General features: G+C 34.6%; 1 protein-coding gene across 1 annotated transcript in view; it reads left to right on the top strand.

Annotated features, from left to right (window-relative positions):
• The first annotated feature begins 445 nt into the window (after positions 1-445).
• LOC105547426 (sodium-driven chloride bicarbonate exchanger-like) overlaps positions 446-22,573 on the top strand; it is a 43,992-nt gene continuing 21,864 nt past the window's right edge. The window contains exons 1-7 of the mRNA XM_011991013.1: positions 446-501; positions 2,022-2,127; positions 6,735-6,896; positions 8,323-8,436; positions 9,882-10,043; positions 16,208-16,459; positions 17,680-17,748. Of these exons, the coding sequence (XP_011846403.1) occupies positions 446-501; positions 2,022-2,127; positions 6,735-6,896; positions 8,323-8,436; positions 9,882-10,043; positions 16,208-16,459; positions 17,680-17,748 (921 nt within the window). The remainder of the gene's footprint in view (positions 502-2,021; positions 2,128-6,734; positions 6,897-8,322; positions 8,437-9,881; positions 10,044-16,207; positions 16,460-17,679; positions 17,749-22,573) is intronic.

The following is a 22,573-nucleotide window of genomic DNA, read 5'->3' as shown; positions in this document are numbered from 1 at the left end:
AGAACAAACCTCAAGCACTGACCACAGCAGGCAGGGCACCGTGGCTTACACCTGTAATCCCAGCACTTTGGGAGGCTGAGGTGGGAGGATTACTTGAGCGCAGAAGTTTGAGATTAGGCTGGGTAACATAACAAGACCCTGTCTATATTTTAAAAATAAAAAACAAAAGGCTACTGCAGCAAACAGGCTGGAATTTAATTGGAGCAGACCCCCAGAGCAATTTATGTCCCAGGACATTGTAAAAAACAACAGAACAATCTAGAACAGAATAGCTGGATATATGTGATAAGCCTTAGAGCAACCACTAAGAAAATAACTCGAAAAATACATAGTGAAGGAAAGAAAACAACAATGTTCCTAACTTCACAATCAAATGAATTCTCCTTTTCAACATTTCACCAGAGGCTCAAAATCATTCCACGTTTAATTTTTTTTTCTTCTTATAATGTCTACTGAAAAAGTAGCAAAATCTACGGAGGAGAGCTTTATTTCTAAAAGGGGGTATCACAACCTGCAAGTGGGAAATGGAGCCTCTGGTTAAAACTGAAAAGCAGGTGCTTTGAAGGAGGAAAAATGAAACAGGAATTCATACTGAATGGATTGGTTTAGCATACATATTCAACCGACTATAGGAGGAGCTATGAATATTCATGAAGGGGCACACGTGTAGTAAGCTAACATGTCTGTTACATATGTCCCATGTTCACTTCGTGGTGGAAACAACATTTAAATGTACTAAAATTAAGCTCTATATGTCAAAAGGTGAAGCAGAGGACATGAAGGGACTCAGCATGCAGTCTCCGTAAACTGGCCAGAACCACTCCATGTTCAGTGGTCTCTTATCAGGAAGGAATGCTAGCCAGTTGCTGTGTCGAAACTACAAAAAGCAAGGGGCAGTGTAACATGGTTGGTTGAAATCAGCCATGGAGCAAGTCTTTCAGAAGAGCTTGTTTCTGTTTAACCCTTAGGAATGAAAGCCTACTGGTGGTTAGCAAGGTAGGGGGTGTAACTGGGTGTGGCTGACCTACTGTTCCGTCATGGACAGGAGCTCAGTTTTTAAGGTTTCTCTGGGGTCTCCAAGTGAGCCTCCCTGGGGAATCCTCCAATTTCCCTAGTGAGAGCAAGAACCATATCTGTCTGTACTGCCCAACTCAGGTTTGTTTGTTTGTTTGTTTGTTTGTTTTTTTGCAGTAATAGACAATAACTATTTAAAGAATGAATAAGTGGTGGTAAAGTGAAACAGACTAAGTTCCTGATGTAGAAGGCCGAAGACTGTTTCTTAGGCAGACCAAGTAGAAACTATATGATATTTTTCTATAGTAATAACCTTAGAAATGGCAATTCAGTTCTATAGTACAATTAATATCACTAAAAGAATGGTCCAATGAACTTACAAGTTATGTGGTGTATGTGGGTTAATCTGGGAGACCAACCACCATTTATTAAATTCTTCTATACAAAAGTGCTTTCTGAAGGGCAAATAGCAAGTTTACAAATGAATTTTTGGAAAACAAATTGTAAATTAAAGTTCACTTCTAAGGCTATTAATTTGTGGGTATCTTTGTCTATATCTTCTTCTCATTGATATATCCTCAGGTACCTAGAGTTCTCCCTTCAGCCAACCTTAATTTTGAATTATATGCCAGTTATAAATGATCTTCAGAATATGAATTAAATATCCCCTTTAATTTTAATTGATATGATTTTACAATATTAACTACATAGTGACAGTAGATTTGGATATTTATCATTTTTCTATTTGACTTATAATTTAGGGCCAAATGGGTATCATAAGGAGCTCTCACTCCAGGAAACACTGTAGAGTACTCTAGTATCCTAACAGTCCATCCTTCTTGATTTTTGAAAATAGTCTGTTGTGGAGTAGTTTAGGATAACCTAACTACTTGTCTGTCAAATAGAGGAATGCTGTGACTGGAGAAAATGGAGCCATTATACATTATTCTTTGGTACAGTCACAAAAAGCTACTTATTTCACAAAAGACACTATTTTGCCTTTTCAGGTGTAACTGTGTGGAACCGCATAATCCCAGCAATGATACATTGAAGGAATGGAGGGAATCTAATATTTCTGCCTCTGACATAATATGGGAGAATCTAACTGTGTCAGTAAGTAAAACATTGAAAATTAAGTCATACCTAAGAGCTTTTGTTGACATTGTGACTCAATTATTGCCATTACAGTAAAATTTGCTTGAATGCATAATATTATAAAACTAATAGTTGTGTTTGAATTTTAATTTCATCATTTCAGAGGCTCATCAGTAAACTGGGGTTATCTTTCATTATTAAGGTTGTTCTAGTAGAAGACCAGAATTGCTCAAAAAGCTCATTTATACAGAATTATGTGACTGAGATGGACTGAAAGCACATTAAATATGAGTGGTGTTGACCTAAATGAAACCATATGGCAGAACTAAGTCTGCCTTCTGTGTAGAGAACTCAGAATGCTCTTACTTTACTCTGTAATGCTGCTCCAGCTGTTCCGGATCTGCTGGGGGAAGGGGATGTTTCTAATATTCTAGTGTCAATACTAAATTCTTTGGGAGGAACAAATATCACTTTTCTTCATAAAATTCTGGCACCTCCCTCAACAAGATATTTCTTTTTCCCATTTTGTTGTTATCTCCCACTCAAGAAAGGGCATGGCAACATATTTTTCACCTATAACAGTTAAATCCTGTGCCATTGTCTTATTTCCTTTGGCGTTTCTCTGCTTTGTAATTTCTTTCTTTTCATACCTGCGTTTCTCTAGTTTTCTGAATCTATTATAACTTCTGTGCCTCTTTAACTATCAATATTTGCATTCTATACTTCTGGTTCAATAAAATCTTGTAATTTGAAAATGTATTCTGCTTTTAATAAGTATTAAAATCTGAGTAGCCCTACTTTCTTTTCTACTTTTCCCAGTTATAAACATTACAGGTTCAAACTTTCTGCCACTTTACCTACCCATATAGGCTCAAATTTTATTATGACTATCAGCAAAAAACTATATGAGTTCTAGTTCATTTGATCAAATGCATACTATTTTAGTAAATGGTCCAGTTAGGGAACATAGAAATCTTTTTTGTTGTACAGATATTATAAAACTCTAAACATGATTCTTGTAAAGAGCATATGATCTATTGACTATTTTCTTGATTTTCTCTATTGAACATGTGCTTTCAAAATTGAAATCAAATTACTTACTCTTTATTTAAAATTCTATCTTGGCCTATATTTTACTACTTCTATTCTTACCCTAATTGTATTCTGTAGAATAAGCCTTCAGTTACTCTTGTTTTGTTATTGTTAACGTTTATTCAATTCCACCTATTTTTTCCTAGAAAAATAACATTGCCAGGCTGCTTCCACTCAAAGAGCCATTTTAACTGAACAATAAAAGAGTTGATGAGCTGATCAAGAAAAAAATGCTATAGTTATTCAGAATTTAGACATGGGGTCATGATTAATGAAATCAGTAGTGGGTCTCCTGTCTACATTTTCTTTGGTAGACTATATTATGTTTACAGAGCCTCTTGATGTCTTCTTCAATATGAAAACCCAAATGATCCCATCTCTAAGTTATATAACATGATAGTTTATTCTATATGTATTTTGTATTATGTGAATAATTTAATACTAAATAATAATATTCATTCTATGTATTAGAAACTTCTGAATTTTTAGAGTTCTAAGAAGCAGACATACAGCACAGTTATCAGGCTAGCTGTGAGTTAGATACCGTAAGTTTTAAGGTCAAGTAGAATAGTGAAAAATATTTTACAATTGAAGCAAACACAGCATTGTGGGGTTGTTGGTTTTTTTCTCTTTTTTTGTCATTTTAAAAAGTTTTGTACTAGGTGCTAACATTCAGGCAGAAATTTTTATATTATTTTTCATTAGTTAAAAGCAGTTTTTGCAATGGATAATTGCTAATCTTGACCAGAAACAGTCTTTATCACCAGAGGGAATACTATATAAGGAAAACAATCTTGTAATGTTTAAGTAAAAAAAAAGACCATTAAAATTTTTGTCTAATTTTTATGCTTTTTCCTCAATATGTTCATACTGTCATCAAAAATATTTTATTAATAAAGCACTGAACTAGTGGCTTTTATAACTAATTTTGTTAAAATAGTGATATTACATTTAATTTACATATTATTTATTTGGCAGGTCCTGTAATGTTTCATTGAGTTCTTACATATCTCATGAATTATAATTTATACCTTGCCAACTCAGCAAGGGCAAAGAACTTTAGCTTTCTTTGATTCTCCCAAACTGCTCTATGCATAGTAAGTGTTAAACATTTGATAAAAGTACTTAATGTCTGTTTTGAAACAGTTTCATCTTACTATTTAATGCAAATATTTATGGCAAGCTAGAGTACTTAAGTGTGTATATATATGATCTCAAAAATCAGCCTTTATAAGAAATCCTTAGGCATGATTTAAAATATTCATAAGCAGTTAACCAGAGTTTGGTGTTTTGTTGCCTGAATTACATATTTAGCTTGTACATATATAAGGGGCAGGACACTAATGCCAACTTTAATTTCTTATTTTATCTAACTTAATTTTTGCCAACTTATAGAATTGCTGAAACTTAGAATGTGTTTGAAGAGTAATTAGTAGAAATCAGTTTGTCAACAAGCATTTTTTGAGTACCCATTGTAACTGAAACCATATGTTAGACTCAAAAGAAGAGAGCAGGATTTGGATTTGGTTTTCATTTCTAAATTTCAGGACTTACTCTGTGTGTATGTGTGCATGTATGTATGTGTGCATGTGTGTGTGCCTCCGTGTGTGTGTTGGGGATACAATTCGTATAAAACTGAAAATAAATGTTGAATTTAGCAGGTCACAATTTTTCTTTTTTAAAGTTAGCATTTTGTTTACTCCCAAAGAGAAAATAAATAACATTTTCAAATATGCTTTAAATTAATGTAACTAGGCAGGCCATTGGCAAATTATAGAGTGTAAGACAGCTAAGGGATCCTTTAAATGTCATCTATGTTCTTAAGAATTGAGAACAAGATCCCGCCAAATGACTTTTATACCTGTAGAAATGACAAAAGATGCTCACAAATTTATAGATAATGTGTTTATCATGGAACTTTTAGCTCCTTTTTCTATGTAACCATTTTGCTACCCATTATATTGCTTAATAATTGCTCTGCTAGCATTTCTGGACAGGTGCAGAAGAGGAAGAAAAACACAAGGATTCATTTTTGCCACCTTATCTATTTTTACGGCATTTTGAAAGAAGGAAAATTAAAACTTTAATTAAGGCCTGGGGGATTTTTCTGTGGTTTTTCAATTAGCCAAGTTGCTGTGCTCTGCATTAGCTTAACATGAATAATTGGAATTTAACTTTGCCTATCAAGGAAGATGTTTGCAGTTAAATTAGAAAAGGGGACAGATTCTTTAAGACAATGATAAGGTATATTAACTATATTTCTCAAGACTCTCAGGCTTAGGGTAACTAGCAACTCCAAGTAGATTTTACTAGTTGTTTGTTTTCAGATGATAGGGTAGCTATTTGTGATTTATTCTACAATCTTTGGAATGTATTTACTTTTTGCTCTACAAGGATTTCAGGCCTGAAGTTAGGCAGACTCTGTGTTTGTGGTCAATCTATGAGTTCATATTTTTCTCCAAGATCTCTCTGCAATTCAATTTATGTTCAGGGCAAGAATATCTCAAGGACTAATGAGATCATTGGATCGTTTAAACCATTATTTCCTGTTTTGAAATGTAAAAATACTTTAGTAATCTAATTTTTAAAAAGATAAACCAAAGTAAGTTTAAAATAATTTTTTTTCTTTCAAAATATTTGTTTGAAATGCTGTTTTTCCTGGAGAAAAAAAATTTTTTTGACTTTGCTGCCACCTCATGGCTAAGGCAGTAATTAGAAATAATTCTTCAGGCTCTTACAGAACTACAGTTGCAGAAGAAAAAATAACCCATGGAGAAGTCATAGTAAATATGAGCTTTGCCTTGCTCATGTAGTAATTTTATCTCATTTGTTCTTTAATCCAAGTTCGATAGTCCCATCTTTGACTTACAATTTCATTTCAGTCATTGTATGTCATAGTTTTCTTGTTGCCTTTCTCATCTTTCTTGGCAGCTTTTGAACTAGATAATTCTACAAAACATTGTTGTCCGTCAATAAGCAATAATAATCTCACTGCAGAAGTCGTGTTTGTATCACGGCTCTGCGGCTGCCCACCAGTAGTGAGGCCACAACAAATTATTTAACCCCTCTATGCCTCAGTTTCCTCAGACATGGAATATAAATAATAACATGAACCTATTTTATGGGGTTGTTGTGAAAAGTAATTTAAATGATGTATTTAAATAGCTGGGCATAGTGTCTGACCTTAGTAACCAATCACTATTACGTATGTCATATTTTCAATACATCTGGTGTTAGGAACTTAGTAGGTATTAGATTTAATGCACATTAATTAATTGGTAAATGAATTAGTTTTGTACATTTAAATTTAAAAAGTGGTTCATGTTCAAATTTTTCATAAACCTTTGATATTTCTTACCACCCATCCAAGTTGAACTTGAAAGTCGTAATGTAATGCCTGTTAAATCACTGCGAGAGCCATAAAGGAAAAGCCTCAGCATCTGAACTACAATTGATCAGAAGGTGTTAGTTTTCTGCAAGAAATGTGTCTGGTTTTTTCTTAGTAGCTCCATTTGTTTTACTTCCTCTGGCAGGAATGCAAATCATTGCATGGAGAGTATGTTGGACGGGCCTGTGGCCATGATCACCCATATGTTCCAGATGTTCTATTTTGGTCGGTGATCCTGTTCTTTTCCACAGTTACTCTGTCAGCCACCCTGAAGCAGTTCAAGACTAGCAGATATTTTCCAACCAAGGTACTTAGACTATAATTTTCTTGATCTAAGTGTAAAATAACATAGGACAAAAGAAAGAGTAATTGGTGTAATAAAGGGAGCCACTGAAAGGCTTTTGTGTGAGTGAGCTGCCAGGTTAGTTGTGGGGTGAGATAAGGGGCTGAAGAGAAAGAATTTTGTGATGCAGGTGCTGGGAGTGCATATGCAGGCTTCTCTCCTAACTGCAAACCCCGCGGATCAACTCCTACTTTCCTACTGACGTTTTTGGAAATTCACAGCACACACTGCATTACTGATTGTCACTTTTTTGCCCAGTGAACAGTGGGAACTATTCCAGCCTGACAGATACCTCAGAGGAGCCTATATTACATTCTCTAATTGGGGAAGCCCCCGCAAGTCTCATTGGAACAATATTCTCTTTTTCAGTGTTTAAACCGTCAGTCCCTCCCCCTAACCCACTACGTTTGCATCTGCATATTTGGAAAGGAAAGTAAACAGAGAAACAGCTTAGTTCAATATTTAACACTGCAAAGTAACACCTATAATGTCTGATTCCGCCAAAAAAAAATTAAAAAAAAGGAAAAGAAACAAGGAAACAAGCTTCTTAGGGATGAGATATAGATTATGATCAAAATTCCACTCTGGGAAAATATTTCAAGAACTGTTCCTTCCGAAAGGAGCTTCTTTTTTGTCACCACTTTCTTCCCTAAAGTGGAAGATTCATTTATTTCCCCAAAAAAACTTACTCTGATTAATACAAAAACATTTTTATGAGCTGAAACAATAATCTTAAGCATTTTGTGTATGCTTGTGTGTATGTCATAAAGGCATCTTAAAATAGACTAGATCTGGATAATAATTGTATGTGAATATTTGCTCAGAATTGGCTTTATAAATGAGAAATGGCTTTAAAAATTGGCTCACATAGAATAAATTTTAAATTTGCCCACTCTGTTGTGTACATTCCCAACTGTCATGCTTATATTCTAGATAAACTAAAACATTATGTTTCTTTGATAAAAACAGATAATTTTATTTTATGATGCTTCAAGTTTATCATATTAAAATGTTACCTGTGTGAAAGAGATCCCTAAAATCCACCAAATTCTGCCCATGCTACCTTATTCTGTGTTCTGAATATTCACATGCATGGGTTCATCATAAAGTTAGATTTTAAATAAACATTGAAAACAACTCAACCACGATGTAGCTATTCCATAATGCCTCATTCTGGAAAGGTTGAGTGTGTACCAATCTTAACGACAGTGATACATAAATATATATTCAGGTTCTGACAGAGCTAATGGTAATCTTATAGTATGCATAAAATATAATATTATGATATTATGTCATAAAGTGTTTATAAAGTGTGACTCTAGATTATGTTCCTGAGTATTCCTTGATATTTATAGCTACTTTAAGTGACAAGTGTTTTCATTATTTTTAGGTTCGATCCATAGTGAGTGACTTTGCTGTCTTTCTTACAATTCTGTGTATGGTTTTAATTGACTATGCCATTGGGATCCCATCTCCAAAACTACAAGTACCAAGTGTTTTCAAGGTGAATTTATCATAGCACTTACTATCTCTCTCCCTCTCCCCATCTCTCTCGGTCTAATCTTCATTTAGATGATACCTATAACCCTAGTACTTAGGATTTTCATGAAAATATAAAGAATTTAGATTAGAAGAGCAGTAAATGAAATGCACACAGCATGGCTAAAATTGGGGTCTAATGTTTAAAAAAATAAGAATTACAAAATATAAATAATTATAAATATAAAAATTGCTCGAAAAAATTTCCTGTCAATTCTGACAGTTGAAATATATATATATAACATTCTTAAAAGATAAGGAAGCATTTAAAACTAAGAGAAAAGGATTATCTTGGCAGAATTGTACAGTGAACAAGACTTGAAAAACAGATAAAAATAGATTGGAAATAGAATTCTGACCGTGTTACTAATGAGGTACAGTTTGAACATTTCTTATCCAAAGTGCTTGGGATGAGAAGTGTTTCAGAGTTCTTTTTTTTTTTTTTTTCAAATTTTGAAATATTTGCAAACACATAATGAGGTATGTTGGGGGTGGGACCCAAGTCTAAACACAAAATTTATTTTTGTTTCCTATATACCTTATACATATAACCTGAAAGTAATTTTATACACTATTCTTAATAACATATGTGACCTATCACATGAAATGAGGTGTGAATTTTCCACTTGTGGCATCACGTGAGTGCTCAAAAGTTTCAGATTTTGGATCATTTCAGATTTCAGCTTTTCAGATTAGGAGTGCCCCTTTGTTTTCTCTGTCAAACAGGGCTGGGGACTTCTATATAGGACTCTTGTCAGATGAAATTTTGAGAATCATCTCAGACAGCAGTCATGTTTGGAACCCTTCCCTGAGCCTCTGCTCTGACCAAGTATCTTTTTTTCCATTTTCACTCAATAGCCTCTGCACATCAAAAATAACAGTTACAATACCATAATGATGTATTCTGTTTAGATGTCTGTCTCTGATTCTAAACTGAAAGAAGCCTCTGATTTATCTTTGTATCTCAGTTCTAGCACAGCGTTCTATGTGTCAATGTGCTATTTGTAAATTTCAATACATTTTCCAATAGTTAATGGTAAATATTGATATTATTTTATTTAATACAGGTATTGATTAAGAACACAGATTTTTCAACAAGTCTGTCAGAGTTTAAATCCCATCTCTACCACGTACTAGCTTTGAGATCTTGGGCAAGTTACTGGATCTCTCTATGCCTCAATTTTCTTTTCTGTGTCATCTTTAGAGTGTTGTGAAGAAAAAAAATGAGTTAAAATATTTAAAGCACTTAAAATGGTTTTAAGTGCTTTATGAATATTATTATTACTTATTGTAGCCCACTCAGCTCCTCTGTTTATAATTAGGGCTTTCCTGGTAGCATCTGTAAGACTTAATTTGATCAAGTATTCATTAATCCAGTTCATAACTATGCACATCCTTTACTTTATACAGCCCACCAGAGATGATCGTGGCTGGTTTGTTACACCTTTAGGTCCAAACCCATGGTGGACAGTAATAGCTGCTATAATTCCAGCTCTGCTTTGTACTATCCTAATTTTTATGGACCAACAGATTACAGCTGTCATCATCAACAGAAAAGAGCATAAGCTAAAGGTATATTTTAACATTCATTTTAATGTAAATCATTATGACTTAACTGATATTAACTGATGTTCATTTGACTTCTCCTGTATTCTTATTCATTTGTACAGTGAAATATATAAAATAACATTTTCAGATGTATAATTTTTATTGTCTTACAAGATACTTGGTCTTACAATGCTTTGAGAATTTACTTATTTGTAGCACTTGGCTGAGCTCAAGTCTGAGAACTCACCTCCAAGGCATAAAATAAAAAAACATTGTCAAAGTTCTAACTTTACCATATTTAGCATATTTTAGTGAAATAACAATCTGTTCTGGTGAAGTACAACCATACCAACTTGTCTTACATCTGAGATTCCTCTATTCCTCTATTTAACCCTAAGTGTATCTATTACATTTAATTCATTATCAGAATAAATTACAACTTCAACTATTTCTTATTTTCTTTAATTATTTTTCTTTCTGCCTATAACAACAAAATCCAGACATAAACGTCACAGTTTGGAAGTGACATCTTTGAGTTTTATTGCAGATTTCACTGTCTCTTTTATAAAAAGAATAAGTAAATATAGATGTGTCTTGGTTACATTCTGACCTTGCCATTTTGCAGTTGTGAATAATCAAAATTGTTCACTGGTATGCAATTTGCCTGAGATTTGTAATGTAAGCACTATCACTTACTTTCAGGAATATGTTAAATAAAGTCAATGAAATCATTAAATGGTTAAAAATAATCTGCATCAAACCTTGTAAAAACAGAACATGCATAATCTTGTTTTTGTTTTGGTATCATGGAGAAATTGCCAGCTATTTTCACATACCCTTTAAACTCTAGGAGAAAAAAATCATTGTCAGATTTCTATAAAGAAATCATGCTTTATAGGATTTCTTTTGTAAGAATGTTAGAAAGATGAAAAAAATCTCTGATTAAACTCTGATGCAATATATTACGTTAGTGCAAAAGTAATTGTGGTTTTTGCCATTGCTTTTAATAACAATAATAACATAAATGTAAGAAAGCACACTTATTTGCAATAAATCTTATGAAGAAGGAATTTTGAGTATATGATGGAGAGAATGTGTGTCTGAAAGCAAAGGACATTCTTCATTCTCTTTGCAGAATGTAACTTCAGAATTCTCACAACTTTATGTATTTTATTAAATGACACATTTTAAAAAATCAACTAAAAAACTGTTTTAGGAAGAAAGCAAGCCATATAATTATTATTTACCTTTCAAAAAAGATTTTTTTAGCCTTCATAATTAGGCAGAAATTCTAGTGAGTCCACTGAAAAAATTATCCTTTGTAAGGGTCATCAGTTAAATGGATTCAGGCAGAATTTTTTTCTTGTTGTAAGTGGAATCATATTAAAACAAAGTGTGGAAGTGAAATGTGTGCTGAGATTGTTATTACCTTCCTGGCCATTCTGAATCTTTGCCCTTTCCTGGGCCCTCAACCTTATAAATCACATGGCACTTGCTCTTACTCAATGTTCTTCATGAGCCCTTGACATTCACAGCCTTTCCAAAGCTCCACATTGACAAATACACTAATTTCCCCCTTCACATACACTGTGGAATAACAAAAATGTAATAAAGCATTCTTCAAGTGGTCCTCTCAAGTACTTGCATTTATAGAATTAAATGCAGAACTAGAACTATTTTTGTCACTGAAATAAACCTAAGGCTACATTACTAAATCTGTTTTATTGTGCAAAGAAATGATTATGTAGTCAAAAGTTTCATATTTTTGCCCCTTACTACTCTGGATTTAGTAAGTGATATAGCAAATCTGGCTAATCATAAACTCTGCTATATGGCCACAGGCAGAAGAGTCAGCCCGTTCTTGGTCACTGCGAATCGGAACTCTCCATCCTCCTCCTTAGATATGAATACTTTAAAAGCAAATTTCTTCCAGTGAAGATGTATTTTGTCTACATTGAATCCCTATTGGGCCTACAACTCTTATCTCCTTAAGCTTCTGTAGAGTGTGGTCTGATGCTACTGGGTTTCCCGTTAACAACAACAAAATCACCTTCTCAGAATGTTATTTACTCAGAGTAACGGTTTGTTCCATAGTACTTCTCCCCGCTTCACTGAAATGTTTGCAGTCTCCTGGCTTTGACTTGAACCACATTTTCACTAAAAGATGTGTTTCTTGAGTATATCACCAGACCACAAGCTAACCACTTGTGAAAGCATTTTCAGCTTTTACTAATTTTCTTTTCTCACTTTGAGAAACCCATTTTTGCCTTAGTTGGAGCATTCCCCGAAATTGTTTAATGAATCATGTTTTGTAGTTTGTGTATCAAACACTTGGTAGACTCCACATCATGTATCTAAGTCTACATACACCCAAATCAACTCAGAATTCCTCTTTTCATTCTTTATCTCTCCCAAACATATTTTAGATCTTTTTACTTTTTCTTCACCTCTATTGCCAGAACTAGTAGCTGGTTTTCTTTCAGACGATATTTCTCATGCTGATAAAAATGTTTTTATTGGCCAGGCACAGTGGTTCACGCCGTAATCTCAGCACTTTGGGAGGTCGAGGCAGGCAGATCACGAGGTCAGGAGTTAGAGACCAGCCTGGCCAACATAGTGAAACCCCATATCTACTAAAAATACAAACATTAGCTGGGCGTGGTGGTGGGCACCTGTAATCCCAGCTACTCGGGAGGCTGAGGCAGGAGAATCATTTGAATCCAGGAGACAGAGGTTGCAGTGAGTTGAGACTGCACCATTGCACTCCAGCCTGGGCGACAGGGTGAGACTCTGTCTCAAAAAAAAAAAAAACTGTTTTTATCATTTCATGAGTGTCACTATGTACACAATAAAGCTGTGTTGCACTGTGTTGGTGACTTACTACTCCCAAAGAATGCGGGAGCTCAAAATTAGTAAAACTCGAACTCATTGCATTCTGTTATCCTTCGGATGGCTCCAGAGTGAAAGAGGAGGCAAATATAAAAATTTGAGAATGTGAAGTATCATGTATATTATACATAAATGTACATATAAATCCATACTCTCTCTAGCATTTGTTTGTTTGTTTGTTTGTTTGTTTGTTTCTCCCTTGGAGAAGTGGATTAGGCATAAGTTAACTGAATCCCTTTGAAAAGCATTAAAAATATCTACTTGGGTTTTTTAAAGCACATTCTCTAAATGTGAAAAGAGAGATATAATCTTATAAAAAAGAAAGTTTCTGTTAAGATACAACTGTGGGCTTTTCTACATGTTTCTGTAGACAGTTCAGGCTTCTTTTGACATCATTTTTAATAAACAGCAATACAATCCCGGATCACTTGAGTAAATGAATGCATTTGCAACATTCATTTGGCACCATATTCTCTTGATGATTATGGCATTTGATATGTTCTTTTTTGCCCTCTTTGTCAGCCTGGTTCTTCATGTCAATCTATAGTCTTTTATGTGGTTAACTTGACAGATGCAGGAAATTGCTGCCAAGCTTTGAAATGAATTTTTTCAGCAGTGGCATCTGGGTATCAGATGGTCCTCTTGGCTGGCCTCTTGTCTTGCTGCATGTTGGTTTTAGTGGGGTCTGGTGTAGCATCACCTGTTGCTATGCTCCCTTTTCCTCCCATATGTCCATTTCCTGTGATTCATGGATGAATGTGAGAATAAAAGCTCTAGCTCTGTCTTTATTTGAGAAAAAAATCTACAGAAATATGTTAGAAGGTGTAGAGTTCTCTCTCTGACAAAGGGGTACTTCTCTTTGGCTGGCATGCCTATCAGCTAATAATTTTGTTACAAAGTCCAAGTTTTTAAAGACATTTTAAATGAAAGGCAAGAAGGATACTGGTTAGTTAGGGGAAGAGCAAGAAGTGCTTTATTTATTTCCTTTGGTTTACATTGAATCAAGATGCTCCCATTGTTGTACAGCATAATTAGGGGAAATTATATTTTTGTTTTTGTTATATATTTATACATTACAAAGCTAGCTTTATGAATTGAGAAAAGAAATTATTTCCTCTGAAAGAATTATTTTGCCCACTTCCTGCAATTCAGAATCCCACTGTTTACATTTGTATCATATTTTTTAAACATTCAATAAGAGCTATTGGAAATCACTATCATGACGAAGGTCTCCCTCATATTATTGAGCTGTAGTGAATGTGGACTCTGAGAAAGTCCAGGTGTGCTAAAAAGTACAAGCCTGACTCTCAAGGCCCCCTGTCTTCTGCCCTCCTCTGATGTTCATCTCACAGCCATTAGCTCCTCTTACATCTTTCGTTTTCTCTTAGCAGTACCACAATTTTGCAAAACAACTCCAAGGGAGCAGCATTCACATTGTACTCCCTTAGAGGCAGAGGCTTAAGTATGAGGTCCTTCACTGTTCTACATCCTTCTCCCTCCAGAGTTGCTAGGACAAAACACTTCTCAAGCTGCTTAAGACGTTGTCCTTTAAAGGGACCAAAATCTGAGTTCTATTCTATGGAATTACACCTTCCAAAATGTTTTACAAAAGGCCAAGGTACAATATTACAGTCCTGGCAAAGCTTTTTCCTATGCTTTTTTGATTATGCGGACACCAGGCAGTTTCTCTTCCTACTCTTCAGCTCTTACTAATCAAATTCTTTCTTGAGTTACTTGCAAAGAAAAGTTTCCAGAGTCATATTCATTCAGGAAATTGAGTTAGACATTTTGGTGAATTGTAGCATTGCCCCAGTAAGCTGAGCCAATGAAGGGTACCACTGCTTTGGTGCCAACATAGGAGGAACAGGTCTTTAGGTACATAACTCTCATTTTCTCCTCACTATCATCTCTTGCACTTTTATAATTTGGAAGGGATGAGGAGAAAGGAAAGAAAGTACAACTGAGTTTAAGAATCTTGTTACTAAGAAAACAAAATCACAGAGAAAGACTACCATGACAAATATGCAACAGTGTGTTTCACACTCCAGGCTATAAGAGCTTTCATATTAACTGCAAACTGCTTGAAGTTATATAAAACTACCGCTAAAAATCAGACTATTATTCTCCTAGAAGAATTGGTAATTTCTGCTCATGATCATAATAACAAATTTAACTGCTGTATTTATTTTAAAATTACACTTACTAAATTTGATTCTGAAAAGTTTGATGCATATTTTATTTTCAAAAAAGTCAATTTGTAACTTTTATTGATTGCTTATTGTGTGCCAATGATTGTGCTAAAAACAAGAGGAAATACTGAGAAGTTATATAAGTTATCTGCTCTTAAGAAACATATTAATAGTTTTATTAAGCAGCCTTGAAACCTAATGAGTACAAAAGAAACATTTATTGCTTAACCATTAGGATATAATAGTACCTAACATTTTCTGGTCGCTTTCTATTCAACAGATATTATTCTAAATTATTTACAACATTAACTAATTTAGTTATCACAACGGTCCAGTGAGGTGCCTTCTACTGTCATCATCATCATCATTTTTCAGATAGGGAAAAAGAGACACAAGAGCTTAAGTGATTTATTGGTTGAGCTAGCATTTCATTCCAGGCAGTCTGACTCCAGAACTTATATTCTTAACCACTTTATTATACTGCCTCTCATGAAGCAGTCACTAAAAATTAAAAAGGAAAGGTGGAACATAAAGTAGGCCAAACCTTTGGCTGCTTCTGTGGCTCTACACTTTTGGTTCCTACAGGGTATGGAGGGAGTGCTCTTCCCTATCTTTGATTTCCCTCTTCCGAGAGCACCCTGTCTGTGCAAGAGGGCAGTTTCCACACACCCCACTGCACCTATTTTTCCTCCTTTACGTTTCCTACCTGGGCCTAGGAAGCACTTAGTTTGCAACACCTGGAGGTTATTGACAGTGGAGTAGCATAACAGAGGAAATAGAAAACAAAAAACTGTGATTTCTAAGGTGGGGCTTAATTTGTCTAGTGTTGAAACTTAAACAATTTAGAACAAGATAGCACTATATTAAGGAAAAAAATGACTATACAGGGGAGCTTAGGCTCCATGATATTATTTTTTTCTAATAAAAGTCACCCAATGAGACAAAAGAGGGCAATTGGAAACTGAATGTTTGTTTAAGAGTTTACTCCAGGAGATCTGATATGAAGGGCTTGTTGAGTATGATCAGGAAGTGGTTTCTATTCGCAATCAGGCCATCCTTAGCCCTGTTGTTGACACAGTTTCTTTCTCTCTTTCTTTCTTTTTTAAACAGAAAGGTTGTGGGTACCATCTGGACCTATTAATGGTGGCTGTCATGCTCGGTGTATGCTCCATCATGGGCCTGCCATGGTTTGTGGCTGCCACAGTCCTCTCCATCACTCATGTCAATAGCCTAAAACTGGAATCAGAATGTTCAGCTCCAGGAGAACAACCCAAATTTCTCGGCATTCGGGAGCAAAGGGTTACAGGGCTTATGATTTTTATTCTTATGGGTTCATCAGTCTTTATGACCAGTATTCTGAAGGTAACGAAATCTGTCTTTATGAACTTGAGAGAAAGAAGAATATATTTATCATAATTTAATATTTTCATTTGAATCTGAGCCATAAATTTGCAAATATTGTGTGGCATGTGATGAAAGTGATGAATTTCTTAACCATGTTTATATAATTCTTCATAACCTAAGGGAGGAAAATTATGTCCTATATTTTAAAACCGTTAAATACATAAAAATTTAGTCTGGCAAAGTAAAATTTGATGAGTAAATTATTGTAACAATTTTGAAATGGTGATCAAGCTATGGGAAAAAGTCACTCATTGTTTCTGACTGACTTGTGACCTGAATTCATTACAGGCATTCATAAAGATTCTATTTTCTTGTCAATGGATAAATATATTAGCAGTTAATATTACTTACTATTAATAAAATACAGAGGTGAAGGAATGAGCCTGCTCCATTTTAAGTGCTCTATGAAACCACTCTCTGGACATCATCTTTGCATATACTGATATTTTTTCCACAGAAAACTTGAAATCTATTTTAAAGGGGATTAACTAGTAATTATTTTGTCATGTAATTTTGTCAGATATTTCCAAGGTGTGTTAATTGTGCTATAAATTACAACACATTTTATTTGCCAATAATTTGACATTTTAATTAAATTATTTAATCGTTTACTAGTATTTGATCATTAACACAAGTACCTTTGCAAGAATTATGTAAGTAATTGTGTTATGTAAGTAATTATCTTATAGACATAAGATGATGGTGAACTATTCCAATAAAAAGAGAAAATCTGAGTAATCCATATATTTACAAATACCTGGCATAATGCAGGAAACACATCTAAATGTTAGCTTCCTTCTTTACCTTTAATCCAAATATCTTATCTTTGTAAAACAAAATTCAAATTGTCTCTAAAGTGGCATAATAATATTATTGTTCATTATATACTACATGGTTTTTAAAAATAGATTTTGACTTATTAAATAATTATAACAGCCCTATTGTTATCATCTCGTTTTAGATATTGGGAAACTAAGGCACAGAGAGCTTAAGTAACTTCCCTAAGGTTACACAGCTAAAAACTGCTAGAGCTGGAACTTGCATCCATGTCTTCTGAATCTGTACTATACTGTTTCTACTCAAAAATGCCTTTTTTCTCCATTTTTTTCTTTGATAAATGCAAAACCACAGTATATTTGAAAATGATTTGTACCTTTTCTCCAATTGTTCTTTTACAGTTTATTCCCATGCCAGTGCTATATGGAGTGTTTCTTTATATGGGTGCTTCATCTCTAAAGGGAATTCAGGTAAATTACTTACAGTACTACAGGCACATCTGTGATGACTTATCTTAAGATCTACCGATAAGTCATGTGACAGCTAAGAAAATGATGCCACCTGAGGAACAGCTTTTAGACCACAATTAAGTTTCTTCAAACTTGTTTTTCTTCAAAACTTGTTTGAAGAGTTACAAAAGTTAAAGAAGATACTCTCCAGCATCTAAGGTTCATAAACTTCTGGTATTTTATTTATCGTAAGTATATTAAAACTGTAAGAGGCTTAGGTTTTACAGCATATTTAGAAAAATCATAGTAATATATTTCAATACATATCCAAATATTTATAATATTTGACACTTTAATCTTGTGTATGGACATCTATTGGTAAGAATAGGAAAAATCTTTATGTACAAAGATGTTCATTTTAACACATACTGTTATAATATTGGAAACAACCCAATTCTCTCACAGCAATAAAATAATTAAGTAACCTATGGTATATTCACTGAAAATTGATAATTTTGTATCAGTTAAAGTTCCAGTGTACTTTTAGGAACTACAAAAGTAACATGGCAAAAATGCTTACGACATAATACACAGTAAGAAACTACTGACCATAGGTTTATAAAGCCATAAGTTTGAGATGGGTTGTAAAGGAAGGTGTAGAAATAAAAACAATTTGTTGAGATAGTGATATCCTGGGGTTTTTACACCTTGTTTTGTTTGTTTTACTGTTATATTTGTAGGATTATTTTTAAAATTAGACTAAAATAAAGGTATAGGCAGTTTCAAGTATAAGGGGAACTTTGTACATTATTTAAGTAAGTATTGGTTAAATAAATATTTTAGGCATGAATTTGGCAACAGATCAGCCAGATGGTTCTGGTTCAAGATGTCCCATGTGGTCACTGTCAGGGTGTGGACAAGGTCCACAGCATCTGAAGGTTTGATAGTGCTGGAGGATCTGCTTCCAAAATGTCTATTCCACAACTGTGGGCATGAGGGCATCAGTTCCTTTCTACCTGTTGGTACGATGACTCAGTCTTTTGCCACAGTAGCCTCTCCATGGAATAGTTGGTGTGTCTTCAAAACATGGAATGTAACTCCTTCAGACTGAGCAATTTGAAAGAGAGAGAGAGAGAGAGCGAGAAAGAGAGAGAGGAGAAAGAAGGAGAAGAGAATGAGAGAGAAAGGATGAAAAGTGCTTTTTGATTTAGTCTTCAAAGTCATACATGGTCATTTCCACGTTTTTTATTTGTTAGAGGCTATCCACTAAGTCCAGCTTGCACCCAAGTGAAGGGAAAAGGGAGACTCTATCTCTTGAAGAGAAGAGTATCAAAGAATTTGTGGACACATTTTAGAACCTCCACAAGTGTATTCTAAATGTTTACAGAAGCTGTAGGCAAATTCTTCCCACATATTTCTTTTATGATACTGTTATTGGTTGAATAGTGAGTGTTTCCTGAAAATTTATGTCCACCTGGCATCTCAAAATGTAACCTTATTTGGAAATAGACTATTTGCCTATGTAATTAGATACGGATTTGAAGACAAGATAATCATGGTTTTAGGGTGGGCCCTAAATCTAATGACTGTGGTCCTTATAAGAAGAGGAGAGGGGTTGGGTGTGGTGTGGCTCACGCCTGTAATCCCAGCACTTTGGGAAGCCAAGGTGGGCGGATCATGAGGTCAAGAGATCAAGACCATCCTAGCCAACCTGGTGAAACCCCATCTCTACTGGAAACATAAAAATTAGCTGGACATGGTGGCAGATGCCTATAGTCCTAGCCACTCGGGAGGCTGAAGCAGGAAAATTGCTTAAACCCAGGAGGCGGAGGTTGCAGTGAACGGAAATCACACCACTGCATTCCAGCCTGAGCAACAGAGCAAGACTCTGTCTCAAAAAAAAAAAAAAAAAAAAAAAAAAAAAAAAAAAAAAAAAAAAAGAAGAAGAGGAGAGGACACAGAGAGACACAGGGAAGAAGGCCGTATGAAGATGTAGGAAGGCCAGGCATAGTTGGCTCACACTTCTAATCCCAGCACTTTGGGAGGCCAAAGTGGGTGGATCACCTGAGGTCAGGAGTTTGAGACCAGCCTGACCAACACAGCGAAACCTAGTCTCTACTAAAAATACAAAAATTATATGGGTGTGGTGGCGCATGCCTGCAATCCCAACTACTCAGGAGGCTGAGATAGGAGAATCACTTCAACCCAGCATGCTACTGCACTCCAGCCTAGATGACAGAGGGAGACTCTGTCTCACAAAAAAAAAAAAAAGGAGAAAGAGATTAGAGTTTTGCTGCCATTAATCAAGGGTGCCAGGAGCCACCTGGAGCTGGAAGGCGCAAGGAAGTTTTCTCCCCTAAGACCTTCAAAGGGAGTGTGGCCCTGCCAATATCTTGCTTTAGGCTTCTGGCCTCCACAAGCGTGAAAGAATATATTTCTATTGATTTAAGCCACCAAGTTGTGGTAATTTTTTAGGACGGTCCTAGCAAACTAATAGATTTCTACTTAAATTGTCCCTTGAATAATCTTGTTTTATAATTTAACATTATTTAGCCCAACGCTCCAATGTTCTTGAAAAAGAGACTAGAGGCTTATTTATCATATAGTATTTTGTCAACTGAAAAGCAAAAATAAATTGCGGCTTTTTCTGTGACACAGCTAGACTCACTGCTGTTCAGAGCATGTAAGAGGATAGTTAACCTGCAGGACAGGCAGCGCAGAATCTCTGTTCCTGAGCAAATAACTAACCAGCTTGTGACTTTGGAAGAAGCAGCAACACTTAGGCCTTAAGACAGTACTGGGTGCCAGTCTGAGGCAAACTTAAGTATGAAGTCATTGCAGGTCACGGAACACCCAAAATTGATAGTATGACTGACTCTTCATCCTGACACTGGGAAACAATTAACTGGGAGAGGGAGATGGTTGAGCCATGTTATGTGTTTTAATTTTACTCAAATTAGATTTAATTTGCTCATTTAAAATTTCATGTATGGAAAGTGTAGTTTGATAGAATTGGTTTTGTAAGGCATTAGAGAAGAATACTGAAGAGGTTTTGTTATATTTGTTTTTCTTTTTTCCTTTTTTTTTTTTTGCCTTTGGCAAAAGTTCCATGAGTACTAATCTCATCTGTAAGTGAAAAGTATTTATTATTAGGCCCCAGGCTCACATAAATACAGCAGCAGAAGTTTAAGAAACAAAGTAAAATCATTTTGATGGTAGGTTTCAACAGATTTTTCCCTCTAATTCCACATGATTTTATACCCATGAGGTTTAGAATTAAACAAGAATGTCAAGTTTTGGAGTTATTTGGGATGTGAATCTTTTAAATGAAAATTGAAGAAAACATTATCAAAGGCCCATGAGTTAAATATAATGAGTTTTAAAGAACACAAATGAAACAGCAAGCTGGGGCACACGTTGACGAACAGGGTCTCACACTGAGAAACAGGGTTTGTGAAAATGTAAGTGACCCCAAGCCCAGGAAGTGGAAATTCCTATTTGGAATTGTAGCTAACTGGGTAGGGAAATGTGATATTGATTCTAGGATATAATAAAAACCAAATGTAAAACTCAGAATACATTTGTCATGATGATGATTATTATTTAAACATATACTGAATATCAACAGTTCCAGGAGCATGTTACTCTCTTACCCTATTGAAGGAATCTATGTTACCTGCTTGTTTGGCAGTATTAAGAAACTTATTATCTGAGCTTCTCACTGTGAAACATGGCAGAAAAAACAGATCACAGTGTTCTCATGAATGCTGTTTCTGTATTCAGATATATACCCACATCTATATTCATTCCAACACTTCAGGAATCCAAAGTAAAGCAAATGTGCCATTTAAACAATAACAATTGAAGCACCCACACACTGAAGTACACTTATGCAATAACATAGTTTCACAAATGGAGAAATGGTGGCTGGGAAAAACTAGTTCTATAGAAAAGGAAATATTCCATTGTAAGCCAGAAGATTTTATTTTACTTCTTTCCTATTCCTACCTCTACCGTGCACCAAGTTTTTGTTTATTTAATGACTTTTAAGTTTAAATAATATTTAGGAAATAGAAATTTTAAAACCTAATGACACATACATGGACAGAATGGAGAGAGATTAGTCAGGAATGAGTTCAACACTTAGTAGTCTGCATATAATGTTTCAATAATGTTTTTGGAATATATAAATGAATATGAATAAATGAATGGTCGGGGACTGAACTAATGTATGTACGATTCTTATTTAGATAACTGAGGGAAGGAAGGCCGTGTCATGCCGTAAGACACAGAACACAGAAGGGAAGATAGGTTTATGTTGAGTTTGAGATTCTTACTATATATACAAGCAGGTCCTGGTAAAACAGGGTGTTTTGACTCTAACATTTTAAGTCAATGGACAACTGTTCCTTTGCATATTAATTTGACATATTTGATGAGAATTGTCTACAGTTTTTAAAATAAATTAGTTAAAAAATAAAATCTAATATTACTTTTTGAAAATGAGTAATAGATATTACTGTAGAGATGGCATGAAATAAAACAGTGACTGACAGTGATTGAAACCATTATTTTCTAAATAATCGCCTCTAGTTGGAAACACTGAAAACTGCAAAACTTGGCCGAAGAACAATAAACCAAACAATCTACATAAAATAAAACTATCATGTAGTATGATTTGTTAATAAATAAAATGTGATTGAAGATTTAACCTTCCTGTGTGCATTTAATTTATAAAATTCAAATTGAGAAAAATTGGTTTGCTTGATTAAAAAAAAGCCCTCAAAGTCAAAGCTGTAACATAATAGTATGCAGTACTATAACAATAGTTTTATGTAATACTATG

This window comes from Mandrillus leucophaeus, unplaced genomic scaffold (assembly GCF_000951045.1).
Source record: "Mandrillus leucophaeus isolate KB7577 unplaced genomic scaffold, Mleu.le_1.0 Scaffold389, whole genome shotgun sequence".
Lineage (NCBI taxonomy): Eukaryota > Metazoa > Chordata > Mammalia > Primates > Cercopithecidae > Mandrillus > Mandrillus leucophaeus.
Note: the sequence above shows the minus strand (reverse complement) of the source record. Positions and strands in the feature narration are given on the sequence as shown.